The sequence below is a fragment of the Notechis scutatus genome, chromosome 4 (genome assembly GCF_049901735.1).
Source record: "Notechis scutatus isolate UNSWTSFEM ecotype Mainland chromosome 4, rNotScu1.2, whole genome shotgun sequence".
Classification (NCBI taxonomy): Eukaryota; Metazoa; Chordata; class Lepidosauria; order Squamata; family Elapidae; genus Notechis; species Notechis scutatus.
In genome coordinates, this window is record NC_142012.1 from 165743850 (window position 1) to 165763592 (window position 19743).

General features: G+C 47.2%; 2 protein-coding genes across 2 annotated transcripts; both read right to left on the reverse strand.

Annotated features, from left to right (window-relative positions):
• Positions 1-6: 6 nt before the first annotated feature.
• Positions 7-1291, reverse strand: C4H2orf72 (chromosome 4 C2orf72 homolog). The gene is given in 4 exon segments (XM_087965577.1): positions 7-574; positions 577-646; positions 649-925; positions 927-1291. Coding segments are annotated over 4 exon segments (783 nt in total). The 5' UTR covers positions 1130-1291; the 3' UTR covers positions 7-341.
• Positions 1292-12119: 10828 nt separating this feature from the next.
• On the reverse strand, positions 12120-19743 carry RPL35A (ribosomal protein L35a). Its single transcript, XM_087965571.1, has 4 exons — positions 19615-19743; positions 15122-15274; positions 13249-13393; positions 12120-12178 (listed from the first exon to the last, which is right to left on the reverse strand). The coding sequence occupies exons 1-4, from the start codon at positions 19623-19625 to the stop codon at positions 12155-12157; spliced, it is 333 nt and encodes a 110-aa protein (XP_087821697.1). The 5' UTR covers positions 19626-19743; the 3' UTR covers positions 12120-12154.

Genomic DNA, 19743 nt, shown 5'->3' on the forward strand with positions numbered 1-19743 from the left:
CTGTATCTTCTGTATCTGTAAGTTAGTCCAGGTCAGGAAACAGACTCCCACTGAAAATTAGACTTCCATTAAAGACAGCCACCTATCTGAAATAGCACAGCGCCTCCTCCTTGATGGTGAGTGGGGGTTGGACTAGACGACCTCTAAGGTCCCTTCCAACTCTGTTAATCTGTAAGGTAGGCCAGGTCAGGAAACACATTGAAGATTGGACTCCCATTAAAGACAGCCACCTAATGTGAAATAGTCTAGCGTCTCCTCGAGGGGGGAAGGGGTTGGACTAGACGACCTCCAAGGTCCCTTCCAACTCTACTATATCTGTACCTCCCTTCTCACCTAAGAACTCACCTACCTTTCTGGGGGGTCAAGGCATTTCGCTCCCCCAAAAAAAACAAACATGGTCTCGTCTCCCACCCACCCGCGGGGCTCCCAGCGCTACCGCGACCTTCGCGGAGATCATTTGCAAGAGGGCGCCCACGGGCGCCGCCATCTCCGCCTGCCCCCAGGGCCCCGTGCGCACCTGCTCGCAGCTTCAAGGCGGCTCGCAGCGCTCGGCAAGCGGCTTCCCGGGCTTCCCGGCCGTCCCCGGCCGGTAAGCGACCGCTTGCAACGTATCCGGCAGCCCGGGATCGCGGCTGCGGCGGCGGCGGCGGGAGGAGAGAAGACCCTCCGGAGCAGCCCTTCCAGCTGCAGCCGCGCCGCCTCCGGGGCCTCGGGGTTCTTCGGCGGCTGCAGCAAGAGCACCACGCCGACCACGGCGGGCGGCGGGGCGGCGGCGGGGAGCTGGGCGCGCAGGTCGCGGAGGATCTCGCGCAGGCGGCGCATCTCCCGCGGCTGCTCCAGCGAGGCGGGCAGGAAGAGCGCGAAGAGCAGCGCGCAGCCCCGCAACGGATGCCGCCCGCAGCCGCTGCGCACCCGAGCCCGCCGCAGCCGCCGCCGCCGCCTCCCCGCTGCAACGGCCTCGGTCTCCCCCTTCCTCCTCCTCCTCCTCCGGCGGCGGCGGCTCGGCGAAGAGATCGCGGGCGAAGGTCTGCAGCTCGGCCGGGCGCACCTCGCCCGCCAGCCGCAGCGGCTCCCGCCCGCCCGCCCGCTCCAGCAGCGCCCGCAGGTCCCGCAGCGCCTCCGGCTCCATGGCCCGCCGGTGCTGCCCGTCTTGGCCCGCCGCCGCCGATGCCCGGCGCTTTTCTACCCCGCCGCGCCAGGCGCCGCCTCCGGAACCCGGCCGGCCCGGTCTGAGTCCCGGCGATCGCCGCTGCTGCTGCAGCCGGGAGGGACGCCGCGAGAGGCCCCTTAGTTAGAGCAGGGGGTTGGGCTAGAAGACCTCCGAGGTCCCTTCCCCCTCTCTTCTGGTTGATTTTTTAAACAGAGCTTTTTAACTTCTTATCGCCCCTCCCCTCCCACTTGTGACTGTATGTAACGTTGTCTCTTGCATCCTTACGATTTATATGGACTGTTTCCTAGTATGATTTGATTGCTTATTGTACCCTATGGCTATGATTGAGTGTTGTACCTGATGATTCTTGACTCTTGACAAATGTATTTCTTTTTCTTTTATGGACACTGAGTGCATTTGCACCAAGACAAATTCCTTGTGTGTCCAATCACACTTGGCCAATAAATAATTCTATTCTATTCTATTCTATTCTATTCTATTCTATTCTATTCTATTCTATTCTATTCTATGTACACTGAGACCATTTGCACCAAGACAAATTCCTTGTGTGCCCAATCACACTTGGCCAATAAAAGAATTCTATTCTATTCTGGTCTATTCTCTATTCTATTCCATTTCCTATTCTATTCTATTCTCTATTCTATTCTATTTTCTATTCTATTCTATTCTATTCTATTCTATTCTATTCTATTCTTTTATTCATCCAATATTTATTCTATTCTATTCCTATTCCTATGCCTATTCTGTTCTATTCTTATTCTTCATCCCAATATTCTATTCAATTCTTCATCCAATATTTATTCCTATTCCTATTTATCCTATCCTATCCTATCCTGTTCTTCATCCAATATTCTATTCTGTTCTATCAGAATAACAGAGTTGGAAGGGACCTTTGAGGTCATCTAGTCCAACCTCCTGGAATACAGCATATCCCACCCCCCCCCCCCCCCCCCCCCCCCCCCCCCCCCCCCCCCCCCCCCCCCCCCACCCCCCCCCCCCCCCCCCCCCCCCCCCCCCCCCCCCCCCCCCCCCCCCCCCCCCCCCCCCCCCCCCCCCCCCCCCCCCCCCCCCCCCCCCCCCCCCACCCCCCCCCCCCCCCCCCCCCCCCCCCCCCCCCCCCCCCCCCCCCCCCCCCCTCCCCCCCCCCCCCCCCCCCCCACCCCCCCCCCCCCCCCCCCCCCCCCCCCCCCCCCCCCCCACCCCCCCCCCCCCCCCCCCCCCCCCCCCCCCCCCCCCCCCCCCCCCCCCCCCCCCCCCCCCCCCCCCCCAAACAAAAAAAACCAAAACCCCCCCCCCCCCCCCCCCCCCCCCACCCCCCCCCCCCCCCCCACCCCCCCCCCCCCCCCCCCCCCCCCCCCCCCCCCCCCCCCCCCCCCCCCCCCCCCCCCCCCCCCCCCCCCCCCCCCCCCCCCCCCCCCCCCCCCCACCCCCCCCAACCCCCCCCCCCCCCCCCCCCCCCCCCCCCCCCCCCCCCCCCCCCCCCCCCCCCCCCCCCCCCCCCCCCCCCCCACCCCCCCCCACAACACCACGGGAGAAGTGTGTGCATTACACAACCCTCAAACTTGGGTTTACTGCAGGGAGCTTGGAAATATTTGCCACTGGAGGTTCAGGAACCTGTTTTGGGGAGGGACGCACAACAGTGGAGTAAGACACTGGAAACATGGAGGCTAGCAAATGGCAGCACAACAGCCTCTTGTTTTTTTCCTCTTCCACCCCTGTTTGGAGTTCCCAGCAAACAACCTTTTGCAAAACAAGGCCGTGCGCTGGTATGTTGCCTAAACAAATACGGCCTTTAGCACTTCCTCCTCAAATATTCCTGCTTAGAAAGGTTTCCTTCCCTGTTCATCAAAATCTAACCTGCCCCTCTTTGTCTCTGCTGCCCAAAAGAGAATTGGGGGAGGATTAAAGTTGCGGCCTGATCCACATCGGCCCTTTTTCAGGCCATTTTTAGTGTGAAAAATGGCCTGAAAATGGTCCCCCAAAACAGGCCATTTTCAGGCTTTTTTCTGGACTGTTTTCAGGCCGTTTTGGGGCTGTTTTCTGGGCCCTTTTCTGACTGTTTTCAGGCCATTTTTCACACCAAAAACAGCTTTGAAAATGGCCCAAAACACGAATGGAAAACTGCCTGGGGTTTTTTGGCCATTTTAAGGCCATTTTAAGGCCATTTTGGGGCTGTTTAAAGGCCATTCTTTGCACCAAAATGGCCCAAAACACGACAAGAAAACAGCCTGTTTTGGGGGCATTTTAAGGCCATTTGGGGGGGGCGTTTTTAGGCCATTTTCAAGCTGTTTTTTGGGCTGCTTATAGGCCATCCTTTGCACCAAAATGGCCCCCAGAACAGCCTGAAAAAGGCTCCAAAGCAGCCCGAAAAGCAGCTTGTTTTGGGGCTGTTTTCCGGTGCTTTTTCTGGCCAGCACCAGAAACCAGAAAGCAGCTGGCGATGGTGCATGTGCCCACTGAGAGGTCTCTGTGTGCCACCTCTGGCACGGGTGCCATAGGTTCGCCATCACGGACCTAGTGAAATGAAGACTCATCCTGGAATCGTGGCCATGAACACTTACTTTCCTGATGAATCCTGATGTATTCACAGTTATACCTTCCCCTCGTTCAAAAAAGAATAGCTAAACCAGGGATGTCTCCAAATAGGTCAAAAAAGTCAAGATGGCTGCACAATGGTCTGGGTTGAACCTTGGCCCAGTTTTACACTGCAGTTGAGGGCCTAAATATCAGAAAGAGCGGTGCACCATAAGAGAAGTTGCTAAACTGGCCCCTCTCCCCCAACAGTACTGACTGGGGGGCTGCTCTTAAAAACTCCCATTTAAAAAAATATTTAACACCAAACTTGACCTGTCCTTCCAACAGGCTGATAACTGAATGGCTCAGCTGAACGTAACCGCCAAGGTCCACCCCTAATCTATTTACCTTTATTGATTAACTGCTCAAAGTTCAGCTACTCGGTAGCCTCAATTCCTTCTCCCAGACACCCATGAGTCACAAGTATTTTGGGCTATGCGGCAGGTATCTAGCTAAGCAGGTGATGGGTTTTGTTTTGCTTTGGCCTTCTCTGTATTCCTGGCTAATTGTAAATTTACAGTGCAGCATGATAAGGAAAACTGTGACTTAACATGGGCCAGAGTGAGAATGGCATATTTCCTTGCCAATATCTGAATAATCCCCGATGTTACAAGGAGACTAAGCTAGAAACCACAGGGAGTTAGTTAATCTTGTGGCTAATAGGCAGAACAATATTCTCTTTCTACTTGCCCACAACACCAACCCTGTGGATTGGGCTGAGAAAGAATGATTGGCCCAAAGTTACCCAGCTGGCTTTCACGCCTAAGGCAGGACTAGAACTCCCCGTCTCCTGGTGATTGAACCAAAGTCACCCAGCTGGCTTTCATGCCTAAGGCGGGACTAGAACTTCCTGTCTCTTGGTGATGGGCCCAAAGCCACCCAGCTGGCTTTCATGCCTAAGGCGGGACTAGAACTCCCTGTCTCTTGGTGATTGGCCCAAAGCCACCCAGCTGGCTTTCATGCCTAAGGCGGGACTAGAACTTCCTGTCTCTTGGTGATGGGCCCAAAGCCACCCAGCTGGCTTTCATGCCTAAGGCGGGACTAGAACTTCCTGTCTCTTGGTGATGGGCCCAAAGCCACCCAGCTGGCTTTCATGCCTAAGGCGGGACTAGAACTTCCTGTCTCTTGGTGATTGGCCCAAAGTCACCCAGCTGGCTTTCATGCCTAAGGCGGGACTAGAACTCCCCGTCTCCTGGTGATTGAACCAAAGTTACCTAGTTCACTTTCATGCTTAAGGCGGGACTAGAACTCCCTGTCTCCTGGTGATTGGCCCAAAGTCACCCAGCTGGCTTTCATGCCTAAGGCAGGACTAGAACTCACAGTCTCCTGGTGATTGGCCCAAAGTCACCTAGCTGGCTTTCATGCCTAAGGCAGGACTAGAACTCACAGTCTCCTGGTGATTGGCCCAAAGTCACCTAGCTGGCTTTCATGCCTAAGGCAGGACTAGAACTCACCGTCTCCTGGTGATTGAACCAAAGTCACCCAGCCCGGCTTTCCTGCCTAAGGCAGGACTAGAACTCACAGTCTCCTGGTGATTGGCCCAAAGTTACCTAGTTCACTTTCATGCTTAAGGCGGGACTAGAACTCCCCATCTCCTGGTGATTGGCCCAAAGTCACCCAGCTGGCTTTCCTGCCTAAGGCGGGACTAGAACTCACCGTCTCCTGGTGATTGGCCCAAAGTCACCTAGCTGGCTTTCATGCCTAAGGCAGGACTAGAACTCCCCGTCTCCTGGTGATTGAACCAAAGTCACCCAGCCGGCTTTCATGCCTAAGGCGGGACTAGAACTCTCAGTCTCCTGGTGATTGGCCCAAAGTCACCCAGCCAGTTTTTGTGCCTAAGGTGGGACTGGAACTACCCTCTCCTGTTTTTCTAGCCTGCTGCCTTAACCACTAGCCCTCCTCACCATTTTCCCTGGCCAGGGGACACGTTCCAAAGTTTTGGGCTGCAACACCGCCCCCCCTTCATTTTAGTTTACAACTAAAATCATACCCTACAATTGTACCCATGGCAAAAAAAATAACACCCTAATGTTATATAACACCCAACACAATCCCTAACATGAAACAAGTACTACCTGTAAACTACCCATATTAATATGAATAGGATAAAATAATTCAAAGTGAGAAAATGAAGAGACCAGAAAAGAGGAGAAAAAAAGGCTGAACCAGAAAGAAGCACAGTGTCCAGAAACACTTCAGGGTTGATTAAACAAATTCCCCTGGATTTAGTTATATCTATCTATCTATCTATCTATCTATCTATCTATCTATCTATCTATCTATCTATCTATCTATCTATCTATCTATCTATCTATCTATCTATCTATCTATCTATCCCTATTCATCTATCTATATCTATCTATCTATCTATCTATCTATCTATCTATCTATCTATCTATCTATCTATCTATCTATCTATCTATCTATCTATCATCTATCATCTATCTATCTATCTATCTATCTATCTATCTATCTATCTATCTATCTATCTATCATCTATCTATCTATCTATCTATCTATCTATCTATCTATCTATCTATCTATCTATCTATCTATCTATCTATCTATCTATCTATCTGTAATGGAATGGAATGGAATGGAATAAGGAGAATTAGAATAGAATAGAATAGAATAGAATAGAATAGAATAGAATAGAATAGAATAATTCTTTATTGGCCAAGTGTGATTAGATACACAAGGAATTTGTGTTGGTGCAAATGCTCTCCGTGTACATAAAAAGAAAAGAGACATTCGTCAAGAGTCAAGAATCATCAAGTACAACACTTAATAATAGTCATAGGGTACAAATAAGCAATCAAATCATACTAGGAAACAGTCCATATAAATCGTAAGGATACAAGCAACAAAGTTACAGGCATATAGTCACAAGTGGGAGGGGATGGGCGATAAGGAGTGATAAGATTAACACTAATAGTAGTGCAGACTTTGTAAATAGTTGTACAGTGTTGAGCAGAATGATGGTGTTCAGGGAAAAACTCCCCTTGTGTCTAGTTGTTCTGGTGTGCAGGGCTCTATAGCGTCGTTTTGAGGGAAGGAGTTGAAACAGTTTATGTCCAGGATATGAGGGGTCTGTAGATATTTTCACAGTCCTCTTTTTGACCTGTGCAGTATGCAGATCCTCCATAGAAGGCAGGTGGGTAGTAATTGTGTTTTCTGCAGTCCTAAATCCTCTCTGGAGTCTGTGTATGTCCTGTAGAACTGGATCAGCAGCTCCTTGGGCATCTATCTATCTATCTATCTATCTATCTATTATCTATCTTTCTATCTATCTATCTATCTATCTATCTATCTATCTATCTATCTATCTATTAATCTATCAATATATCTATCTATCTATCTATCTATCTATCTATCTATCTATCTATCTTTCTATCTATCTATCTATCTATCTATTATCTATCTATCTATCTATCTATCTATCTATTCTATCTATCTATCTATCTATTATCTATCTTTCTTTCTATCTATCTATCTATCTATCTATCTATCTATTATCTATCTACCTATCTATCTATCTATGCTATCTATCTATCTATCTATTATCTATCTTTCTTTCTATCTATCTATCTATCTAATCTATCTAATCTATCTATCTATCTATCTATCTATCTATCATCTATCTATCATCTATCTTTCTATCTATCTATCTATCTAATCTATCTATCTATCATTATCTATCTATCTATCTATCTATCTATCTATCTACATATCTATCATTTCTCTATCTATCATCTCTCTATCTAATCTATCCATGTATCTATTTATCATCTATCTATCTATCTATTTGTATATCTATCTATGTATCTGTCTGTGCTATCTATATCTATCTATCTATCTATCTATCTATCTATCTATCTATCTATCTATCTATCTATCTATCTATCTATCTATCTATCTATCTATCTACCTACCTATTCCCCCCCTCAGAATTTCTAGTTGAAATGGCTACTTGAAGCTGGTTTCTGCAGGTCACACAGAGGGAACGCAAACGCCATCCAAGCCTCAATAATGCAAAGGTTAGAGGATTGCAACACGCAGGATATGTTTGGAAATTGCAACTGCCTTGTCGGGCAAAAAGGATCAGGATCATACGTTAAGTTAGAAATGGAAATACATACAGATTTATTCAAGTGTATACACAGGAGTCTAGTCGATCAACAGGGCTAAATTGGCACCGATAAGGCTCAACAGAATTCAAGCGATTGTTTGTAGCAACCCAAGGACTCTAAGCTGATGACACATTTAACTCTGTCCCCAGCTCTACTTGTTTTCTACTACATGCCTTCAGAAAAGGATGTGACATCCGGACCACTTTAACTAGTAAGCCAAGCATGGCCAGACCAGATTAGTACTTGAATGGGAAATGGGGACTAGTAGATCAGTGGTGGCTAACCTTTTGGGGCTCCTGTGGCAAAAATTGTGTGTGTGTGTGCTGGCATGTGCGCGCTTGTGTGCCAGCATCCAGAAGGTAATGTGACCCCCCCTCACACCACCTGCGCTTGCAAGCGAAAATTTTCCCCCATGCCGCCCCCTTATCTGCACTGCACCTCACAGCTGGTTTCCGGTTGGTTTGAGGCCTTTTTCGGCCTCCCAGAGGCTTGAAAAAAAACCCTCTGCAGGCTTTGCAGGCCGAATAATAGGCCCGTTTCATCACTTCCGGTATTACAGGAAGTGATGAAACAGGCCTATTATTCGGCCTGCAGAGGCTTTTTTCAAGCCTCTGGGAGGCCGAAAAAGGCCTCAAACCAGTTGTGAGGCACGCATGTGCGCAGTGAGGTCAGTTTGCCTGCGGCTCCCATGCTGGCACAAATGGCTCTCACCTGTGCCGTAGGTTCGCCATCACAGTAGTAGTCTTACTAACAGCTTTCGCTTAAAAATGGCACGATTGACCCAACTGCAGTGATTCGTTTGAACAACTAAGGCAAAAAAAAGTTGCAAAATGGGTCAAAACTCACTTTTAACAACCGCCTTGTTTAGCAATATAAATGTTGGGCTTAATTGTGATCATAGAGGGCTACCTGTACGGCAAAGGGCAGGTTAATGCTTCATGTTAAGTTTGTGAAATAGGCCTCCTGCGACGTGGGTCAGGTTCTGTGGCTGCAAAGCTAAAAAACAACAACCCTTTGAGGGGCTGGATGGTCAGAACTATGCAACATAAATAAATAAAAAATAAAGAACCTCCCACCCACTCACCCCCTTCATTTATTCAGCTGGGAAGGCGGTTTGCAAAGCATTAAAAATTTTCGCCAACAGCCACAGAGAAACGGTGAGCATTTCCCGTGGCTGTTGTTTTCCCTTTTTTCTTTTTCCTCAATGGACGTGCGAAGATGCATCCCTTGCTCTCCAGGGGTGGGTGAGAGGTAGGGGCTGAGGAGGGGGTGTTCTGAAGTTCCAAAAATAGCCCTGTACAAATAGGGGGGTCAGGAAGCGGAAGAGTGCAGCTTTATTTCAGTGGTCGTTCTGCTTAACGAAGGCTGTGGTATTGGAAGCCTGGTTTATTAAGGCAGAGGTAGCCAAGCCCGGTCTGTGGACAGGCAATGGGCAGCACAATAGAATAGAATAGAATAGAATAGAATAGAAATGAATAGAAATAGAAATAGAATAGAAATAGAATAGAAATGAAATGAAATAAAATAGAATATAAAATAGAATTCTTTATTGGCCAAGTGTGATTGGACACACAAGGAATTTCTCTTTGGTGCAAATGCTCTCAGTGTACGTAAAAGAAAAGAGACATTTGTTAAGAGTCAAGAATCATCAGTTACAACACTTAATAATAATCACAGGGTACAATAAGCAATCAATCATTCTAGGAAACAGTCCATATAGATCGTAAGGATGGAAGTGACAAAGTTACAGTCATACAGTCACAAGTGGGAGGAGATGGGTGATAAGGAATGATGAGAAGATTAATTGTAATAGTAGTGCAGACTTTGTAAATAGTTGGACAGTCTTGTGGGAATTATTTGTTTAGCAGAGTGATGGTATTGGGGAAAAACCTGTCCTTGTGTCTAGTTGTTCTGGTGTGCAGTGCTCTATAGCAGTGATCCCCAACCTTTTTTACGCCGCAGCCCGGTACTGGCATCAGCTGGGCGCCGCCATCTTTTTGATGAAAAAGTGCTTCCGGTGACCTCACCGAAGCAGCGTTTTCATCAAAAAAGATAAGCGGTGTTGCGCTTCGATGAGCTTTTCCGGGTAGAAATGGCTTCTACCTGGAAAAGCTCACGCATGGCGCTCATCTTTTTGATGAAAGCGTGCTTCCGGTGAGCTTTCTACCCGGAAAAGCTCACGAAGCGCTGGCGCCATCTTTTTGATGAAAACGTGCTTCCGGTGAGCTTTCTACCGGAAAAGCTCACCGAAGCGCTGGCGCCGCCATCTTTTTTGATGAAAGCGTGCTTCCGGTGAGCTTTCTACCGGAAAAGCTCACCGGAAGCGCTGGCGCCGCCATCTTTTTGATGAAAAGCGTGCTTCGGTGAGCTTTCTACCCGGAAAAGCTCACCGGAAGCGCTGGCGCCATCTTTTTTGATAAAAACGTGCTTCGGTGAGCTTTCTACCGGAAAAGCTCACCGAAGCGCTGGCGCCATCTTTTTGATGAAAGCGTGCTTCCGGTGAGCTTTCTACCCGGAAAAGCTCACCGAGCGCTGGCGCCATCTTTTTGATGAAAGCGTGCTTCCGGTGAGCTTTCTACCCGGAAAAGCTCACGGAAGCGCTGGCTACCGCCATCTTTTTGATGAAAACGTGCTTCCGGTGAGCTTTCTACCCGGAAAAGCTCACCGGAAGCGCTGGCGCCATCTTTTTTATGAAAAGCGTGCTTCGGTGAGCTTTCTACCGGAAAAGCTCACGAAGCGCTTGGCGCCGCCATCTTTTTTTTGATAAGCGTGCTTCCGGTGAGCTTTCTACCCGGAAAAGCTCACCGGAAGCGCTGGCGCCATCTTTTTGATGAAACGTGCTTCCGGTGAGCTTTCTACCGGAAAAGCTCACGGAAGCGCTGGCGCCGCCATCTTTTTTGATGAAAGCGTGCTTCGGTGAGCTTTCTACCGGAAAAGCTCACCGGAAGCACTTTTTCATCAAAAAGATGGCGCCGCCGAGCAAGCCAGCGGCCCGGTAGGAGTTGTTCCGCAGACCGGTACCGGTCTGCAGACCGGTGGTTGGGGACCCCTGCTCTATAGCCTCGTTTTGAGGGAAGGAGTTGAAACAGTTTATGTCCGGGATGTGAGGGGTGTGTAGATATTTTCACAGCCCTTTTTGACTCGTGCAGGATACAGGTCCTCCATGGAAGGCAGGTGGGTACTAATTGTTTTCTCTGCAGTCCTAATTCCTCTCTGGAGTCTGTGTCTGTCCTGTTGGGTTGCAGAACCAAACCAGACAGTTACGGAGGTACAGAGGACAGACTAAATCATTCCTCTGTAGAACCAGATCAGCAGCTCCTTGGGCAGTTCGAGGTTCCTGAGTTGGCGCAGAAAGATCATTCTTTCTTTCAATCACCAGGTTCTGGTCCCACTTTAGGCATGAAAGCCAAGCTGGGTGACTTTGAGCCTGTCCCTCTCTCAGCCCAAACCCACCTCACAGGGCTGTTGTTGTGGGGAAAATAGGAGGAAGCAGCATTAGCAAAGTTCACCCCCTTGAGTTATTTGTAAAAATAATAAAGGCGGGATATAAGTAATAATTCTCTAATCCGTACAGCTAAATGGGTTTTTCTGCATGGGGGGTGCCTCCAGGTTGAAACAAGATAGGACTTGGGGTCCTTCCCAATCTTACAGCTCTAAGGATTCTACACAAGCAAAGAGAAGTTTATAAAGCTAAATACGCTGAAGAATTAGATTACTGCGCATCAACGAACAGGTAGTCCTCAACTTACGACTGGCTGCTTAGTGAATGTCACCAGTTACGATGGACACCCAAAACGATACTTACAACCCAGATTCGAAGATCCGACACCTGAGCCTGCCAAAGGCAGAGGATTTGGGGAGTTTGGCCACCAGCCCACATCCCTGGCTGTTTGCAGCATCCCAGTCACGCCAGAAACCTTGACATGGGTTTGCTTAATGACCTCCACAAAAAAAACGGTTGTAAAAACCAGGTCTTAATGACCAGCATGATTCATGGCTGCAATTCTAGACTTAATGACAGTCATAAATCAAGGACTAATTTATGATGGAAAACTGTCACCACTGAGTACGTGCAAAACTCTAGCGGAGTTGCCATTAACGTGGAACACGGCTTTATTTTAATTGTTTCGGTTAGCAATAAAGAAGAACCCTCTGCTGCCCGTTGAAAGGACAAATTATTTGTGTCGTCAAAAGCTGCCACGGACTGAAAGTAAAAGGCAAGACAAGACAAAAGTCTACAAAAGTGAAATATACTTTCAATTTTATTTGCAGCATACATTTAGACCCTGGATGGATACAGCATCTGTGAAAAGAAGAGAAAAATGCTTACCAGACGTAGACAGAAGCAGAACCCTCCCGTAACCATTTTTCTGCCTTTCCTACGACTTTCCCCTCCCATCTCACCAGCCCAACTGTGACTCTCTGCAGCCCCAGGAAAGGTGTTTTAAGTCCAGGGATGTCAAACTCAAGGCCTGGGGACTGGATCTGGCCCACAGGGTGCTTAGATCTGGCAAAAGACCGGCCTACGGCGCCTCTGCTAGTGAAAATGGAGCTCAGGTAGGTGTGTGTGTGTGTGTGTGTGTGCATTTTCACTGGCAGAGGGCTAGAAAAACAAACCAAAAACAAAAGGGAGAAATGTTTCTCCTTTTGCTTGTGAGCATCCAAGAAGGGACAGGAAAAAAGAAAGGGAAAGAGGAAAGACCAAGAAAAAGAAGGAAAGATGGGAAGAGAGCAAGGAAGGAAAAAGAAGGAAAGAGGGGAAGGAAGAAGAAAGGAGAATGGAGTGGGGAGGAAAAAGAGGAAAAGGAAGGAGAATGAAGAGGGGAGGAAAAAGAAGAGAAGGAAGGAAGGGAAAGACGAAGGAAAAGAAGGAAAGATGGGAAGAGAGCAAGGAAGGAAAAAGAAGAGGGGAAGGAAGGAGAGAGGAGAATGGAGTGGGAAGGAAAAAGAGGAAAAGGAAGGAAGGAAGGAAGGAAGGAAGGAAGGAAGGAAGGAAGGAAGGAAGGAAGGAAGGAAGGAAGGAAGGAAGGAAGGAAAGGAAGGAAGGAAAGGAAGACGAATTCAGTGTTACGCCCACCCTGGCCATGCCTCCGGTCACACCCACCATGGCACACCCTAGCCACGGCCCACACTCCCCTCCTCTGCCCTCCAAGGTCAAACACAACCCTGATGTGGCCCTGGATGGAATCGAGTTTGACACCCCTGTTTTAGCCAAACAAGAGGATGCAATTCAGTGCCCTTGCACTGAATTTAAAAAAATAAGAATAAAAATCAGATTCATGATATTTGCAGGCTTTTTTTTTTTTTTTAAGAACCCTCAAACCAGATTTCAAAGCCCCCTCCCCACCGGCCTGAAGCCGCTCTCATCCTCACCACTCGGATCCGGTGTCCGATGGCTTTGGCAGGCAGGTTGGAGCGGAATTTGGCTCGCACCATGCCGCTGTTTCCGTGGGCACGGGTCACCTTCCCCCAGATGACCCTGGTCCTGTTGGGCTTCCCGCCAGGAGTCACCGTGTTGCTGGCCAAACGAGAGAGAGATTCCGTTAGAAACCCTGGTGATTCCCGGCTCGGCAAATGGATAGGACAGGTGCTCCGAAAAGGCATACAAGGCCCACCCTTGATTTACAACCATAATGATACCCTGTCCACCTCCACCCTCATCCTCTTAGCCACTGTCCATCCACTGCGCGATGAAGGCCTCTTCTTCTGCAGGTTTCCAACCAACCTTCTTTGGCCAATTGGGCCCACGTTTACATCATCAATCCATCTTGTTTGAGGTCTCAAGAGCACAGAAATTCACCCTTTGCCTCAACTCTGCCTTGCACCAAGAACTGCATCAATAGAAGACTCCAAGGTGCTTTTTTTCAAGAGAATCCGAATCAAGAGTAGAGCTGGAAGGGTACCGTGGAGGTCTTCTAGTCCAGCCCACTGCTCGAGGAGGAGACCCTAGACCAGTGATGGCTAACCCTTTTCCGCACTGAGGGCCCAAAGCGCTCTCGCGCGCGCATCCTCGAAATGCCATGTGTGCACATCTCTCTCGTGCATGCGTGCCGCTCCCACAGGTGTGCATGTCCCCCGCGCATACACCTGCATGCGCCCCACTCCTGCACATGTGTGGCAGAGGCCCAAGGACCAGCTGGCTGGTAGGAGACACACGCACGCAGCAGAGCTGAGCTGGGGCAACGGCGCGTGTGCCCACAGAGGGCTCTGCGTGCCACCTGTTGCATGCGTGCCACACGTTCCCCATCACAACCCTATACTGTTTTGTGACACCCCACAACACAAATATGTCACAAGACCCATAAGACCTTGTTGCTCCTTTTAACCCCGCATCTACCACCCCTGTGCGTAATGACAACAGAGCCACACGCTAAATTGTTGGACCCTCTATAGAGCAAGAGGCCTCCAACTGTGGCCACTTTAAGCCTGGCGGACTTCAACTCCCAGAATTCCTCAGCCAGCATAGTTTGCTCTCTTGTGATCCCTTCCTCTGCAATCTCTCTCCACTTTAGGAGGGGTAAGAGAAAAAGAAACAGACAAGGCTGGCTGGGGAATTCTGGGAGTTGAAGACCTCTAGTCTCAAAGTGGCCAAGTTTGGAGAATCCCCGCTATTACTACTCCTCTTCTCATCCTTCCTTTCACCCATCTCCTCCCACTTATGACTGCATGAAAGGAACTTGGTGGCTTTGCATCCTTACGATTTTTTTAATTGACTGTTTACTACTATAATTTGATCGCTTATTATTATGTTTCCTCGTATGATTCGATTGCTGATTTGCACCCTTTGACGACTATTAAGCGTTACACCTATGATTCTTGACAAATATATTTTATTTTATTTTATTTTTATGTACACCAAGAGCATTTGCACCGAAGACAAATTCCTTATTCGGTATTCTATATCAGGAGCCTCCAAACTTGGCCACTTTTTAAGATTTGTGGACTTCAACTCCCAGAATTCTCCCCAGCCAGCATAGCTTGCTCTCTTGCGATCCCTTCCTCTGCAATCTCTCTCTCCACTTTAGAAGGGATAAGAGAAAAAGAAGCAGACACGCCTGGCTGGGGAATTCTGGGAGTTGAAGTCCGCCAGGCTTCAAGTGGCCAAAGTGGGAGGCTCCCTGCTTTAGAGCAGCAAATCTTTCCAGGGGACCAGGACGTTTCATCGACATTGCGAAGATTGTGTGCGCGCATAGACCCCACAAGATGGGGAGCATGAAACAAGCAAGCCCTGTGATCGGCGACTCACTTTTTGGCCTTGTAGACGTAGGCGCATTTTTTCCCCAAGTAGAATTCGGTCTCGTTGCGGGAATAGACGCCTTCCACTTTTAGCAGGGCCGTGTGCTCCCTCTGGTTTCGGAGGCCTCGTTTGTAGCCAGCAAAAGTGGCCTTGCACCACAACCTAGGGAACGAAGAACCTCACAATTAACATTCTGGGCACAACCAAGGTACAAAACAAGGCCATGCTGAGGAGCAGATCCCCCACCATGGCTGCTGGGTTCACATACTACACCAAGCACCCCAATTCTGCCTTACTATATTAATGCAGGTCTTTGAGTATCCATGCTTTTTTTTTTTTTTTTTGAGGGGTCCTTGGTGGTCTCTGAGCTTGATGGGTTTCTTGGAGACATTTCTTTTTTTTTTTTTTAAATAAACTTGATTCAGTTTTCCAACAATTTAAAAAATACACAATTATACAGGCATGATATTCCCCTCTGAAAAAAAAAATCAGGGCCGGCCAAAAGAGACCGCACGCCAAGAAATCGCTGCCCAGCTCCCTTTTCCTGCCGCTCAGCGGCCTCCGCTCACACCGCCCGGGCTCCGCTCGCCCGCCCGGGCTCCGCTCGTACCCGCCCGCCCGCCCGGGCTCCGCTCAGGTATCCGGCTGGGGCTGTCAGGAGTTGCTACCGCCCGGCGCAGCTCAGTCCGCGTTGCCTCGGGAAGGAAGGCAAAACCAGGAGCCGTTGCTGCCGTTGCAAGCGCCGCCGCTGGCTCTTCCTTTTTGGCTTTCCCTTCCTGAGGCAACGCGGACTGGAGAAACCACGCAGAGCCGCGCCAGCGGTAGTAACTCCTGACTCGGGGCCTCCGAGGGGAGGAAGGAGGAGAAGAGGCGATTCCAAAAAAATCGGAATTCTGATTTTAATCGGAAAAATATCATGTCTGATTATATCAACATTGAAGACATCATTTACGCACGACTTCCGGTTTGAGCTTCTTCAGCGACAGACCGAGACCTGCGTCTCTGCGAGGCTTCGATCCGTGCTCGCCGCTGGAGCGCCCGAGCCGGCTGGCTAAGCCACCCCGTAGAGGTGGTGAAGAGGGGGAGACTGCCTGCAGGGTTGAGGAGAGCCACATCTCTCCTCCCAGCTGGCCATTAGTCCCTTTCCCGAAGGCGGTTGCAGCAGTGGTCAGAAATGGCCACCACAAAGAAGAACTCGACCGGAAAAGAATGTGCAGGAGGAAGATAAGAAGAGAAAGTTTTGGTTGATCGGGTCAAACAGCAAACGCACAACAAATAAGGTACCCTGGAATTGAAACTGTTAAAAAACAATAACATTGTTCCCTAAGAAGATTTTTAAGCTGCGAAGGAGAGAGAAAAGGGAAAAGATTTGGTTTTCTCCTTTTCCTATACTGACAGCTAAGAGACTTAAGCAAGAAATTGGAAAAAATCCACTTTGACATCAATAAGGCATTTAATGCTGAAAATAAAAAGTCAAAGGGATAATAAAGATTTCTGGATAATTAAAAGCTTTTGAAAACAGGAAAGGAGAGAGGAAGAATAAAAGGGCAGGATCTGGAAGGGAGGAGACTGCCTGGAATTAAAAAGAACTTACAGCAAAATCTCAACAAGACTTCCAAAAGATACATTCTAACTGAAATATCGCAACAAAAACCCCAGGAAGAGAAAGTCGAAAAAGAAATAAGAAGATATAACTTGGGACTATCTGGATTACTTGATGATTTCTGGATTCTTGGTTATTGTTTTGAATGACTAAAATCAATCGGGTGGTTGTTTAAAACTTTTAAAATGGCTCCACTTTTAGAAGAACTGAAAATGGAACTTAAAAAGTACAAAGAAGATGCACAAGAAGGAGAGGTTCTTTTGGCTTGTATTTCAGTTTTTAGAAATGGAGATTTGGAACTATGAGAAACAACAAGAAATGCCTGCAGAACAAGAAGACTGGGACAAAGAAGAAGCCATCTTTAATGAACAAGTATAATCTTAGATGGGGAAAAAAAGGAAAGGGGAGAAAGAGAATAGAAAGTTTAAGATTGGGAAAAACAACTCCAAAAAAAAATAGACTGAAAAATAAGTATAAAATCAGAAAGCAACAGAAGAGGGAAATGCAGAAGAGAGAATTAGAACTAGAGAGACAAGGGGGTAAAAGGGGAGGGAGAAGAAGAGAGGGAAGAAAGAAAGGAAAAGAAGTTATAAAGGACAGAAGCAAAATATAGAGAAACAGGGTCTATTTAGAGATAATGGGTGAAAACTTAATGGAAACAGGGATTCTGCAAAGGTACATAAGACAGTTTGGTTATATTAGAAGCAGAAATAATTTTAGAAAATATGAAACAATGTATGATTAAAATGTCTGATAAAATAGCTATCGTAATTCAGTGGAATGCTTGTCAATAAATAAATGTAACAAAAGGTATATTTAATGATTTATAAAACATATGTGAAGAGAAATAAGGGAAAAATTAATTATGGAGATTATATGTGTTTTTAAGGAAGTATATTTAATTGAAAAGGAAGTGTTAAAGATGTTATGGTTTTAATGATTATTAATGATAGAACTGAACTGGAATGGAATGAGGGTTTATAATTACATATATTTACAATCTTTCTTTCTTTTTTTTAAAGAATATAGTATTATAAGAATGTGCCAAGCAGAATTCGATTGGAAGTTATGTATTATGTATTATATTGAAGGTCATAAACTTAAGGTATATATTGAAGTTTAAATAAGAGTTGAATGGATGTAATTAAAAGATATAAAGGTGTCATACTCCAATTAGTAACTACAGGAGAAAATTTGTTTAATGAGAAAAGATAATATGAAATTGAAACAGAACAGGCAAAAGTATAAATATAATGATTTGAATTGAGATGAGATAATCAAAATAAAATTGAGAAAATTAAGAGGGGAAAAGCTATATAGAAAATGTAAAATAGTGTAAGATATGGAATAGAATACAAAAAGGAGCATGAAATTGAGTTTTGTGTCTGTATAAAGAAGTTCAACCCGGGACCATGCTATTTTCAAAAAAGATGTTTTACTTGTATTTTGTGTGTGAAAACCCAAGTAAAACTTTATTTAAAAAAAAGACATCATTTACATTTCTTAATCATATTCTTATATTTAATTTTCTATTACATTGCAATTATTACATATTACTTTTCCTACTAATTCACTATTGCTTACTCCTTGTTTATATCACTTGTTACATAGTACATTTTCTGTTAATTCTACATTCAGTATATATAGCTTCATATCCCTTAATTAATTACAGTATGACTCTTCTTTCTATTCTCAAACTCAAGCGTCCCAGATTGAATATCGACTCCTCTCTATTATTTAACTCTAAAGTCAACCTGTCTATTTCTGTGCTGTCTAGAATTTTCCTTATCACTATGCCCTCTTGTGGTATATCTCCCTGTTTCCAGTGCTGTGTGTATGTAATCCTAGCAACAGTTGTTATATGTAAAATAATGCACTGCTCAAAAAAAATAAAGGGAACACTTAAACAACACAGTGTAACTCCAGGTCAGTCACACTTCTGTGAAATCAAACTGTCCACTTAGGTAGCAACACTGATTGACAATCAATTTCACATGCTGTTGTGCAAATGGAATAGACAACAGGTGGAAAGCAGAGGCAGGTAGCAAGACATCCCCAAGAAAGGAGTGGTTCTGCAGGTGGTGACCACAGACCACTTTTCAGTTCCTATGCTTTCTGGCTGATGGTTTGGTCACTTTTGAATGCTGGCGGTGCTGTCACTCTAGTGGTAGCATGAGACGGAGTCTACAACCCACACAAGTGGCTCAGGTAGTGCAGCTCATCCAGGATGGCACATCAATGCGAGCTGTGCCAAGAAGGTTTGCTGTGTCTGTCAGCGTAGTGTCCAGAGCATGGAGGCGCTACCAGGAGACAGGCCAGTATATCAGGAGACGTGGAGGAGGCCGTAGGAGGGCAACAACCCAGCATCAGGACCGCTACCTCCGCCTTTGTGCAAGGAGGGACAGGAGGAGCACTGCCAGAGCCCTGCAAAATGACCTCCAGCGGGCCACAAATGTGCATGTGGCTGCTCAAACGGTCAGAAACAGACACCATGAGGGTGGTATGAGGGCCCGACGTCCACAGATGGGGGTTGTGCTTACAGCCCAACACCGTGCAGGGCTGCATGATCCAGATAAAAGGCCAGCACAAAGTTGCACAAAGACTCTCCTGGCCACAACTGCGGAATTTAACCAGTGAAAAAGTTTTGTTTTTAAGCTTCTGAATCGTCTAGCGAGGGGGCTCCATGAAATAACCACAATGTAACTAGGATGGAGATGTATAATAAAGCACGATACCGTAGACCAGGGGTGTCCAACCTTGGCAACTTTAAGACTTGTGGACTTCAACTCCCAGAATTCCTCAGCCAGCTTTGTCTTAAAGTTGCCAAGGTTGGACACCCCTGCCGTAGACTGAGCAAAAAGAAGAGGAAGGTGAGCTCTTTTGGGGAAAAACATCCTACCTGCCCGTCATTGTGTTGCCTTAGAAGTCCCGTTTCCAGCAGGCCTGCAGAAAAGAGAAAACAGGAAGTTATTAGGATGAGACACATCAATGGCAGCTTAATAAACCTGGTTTGGGTACGAGCGATATG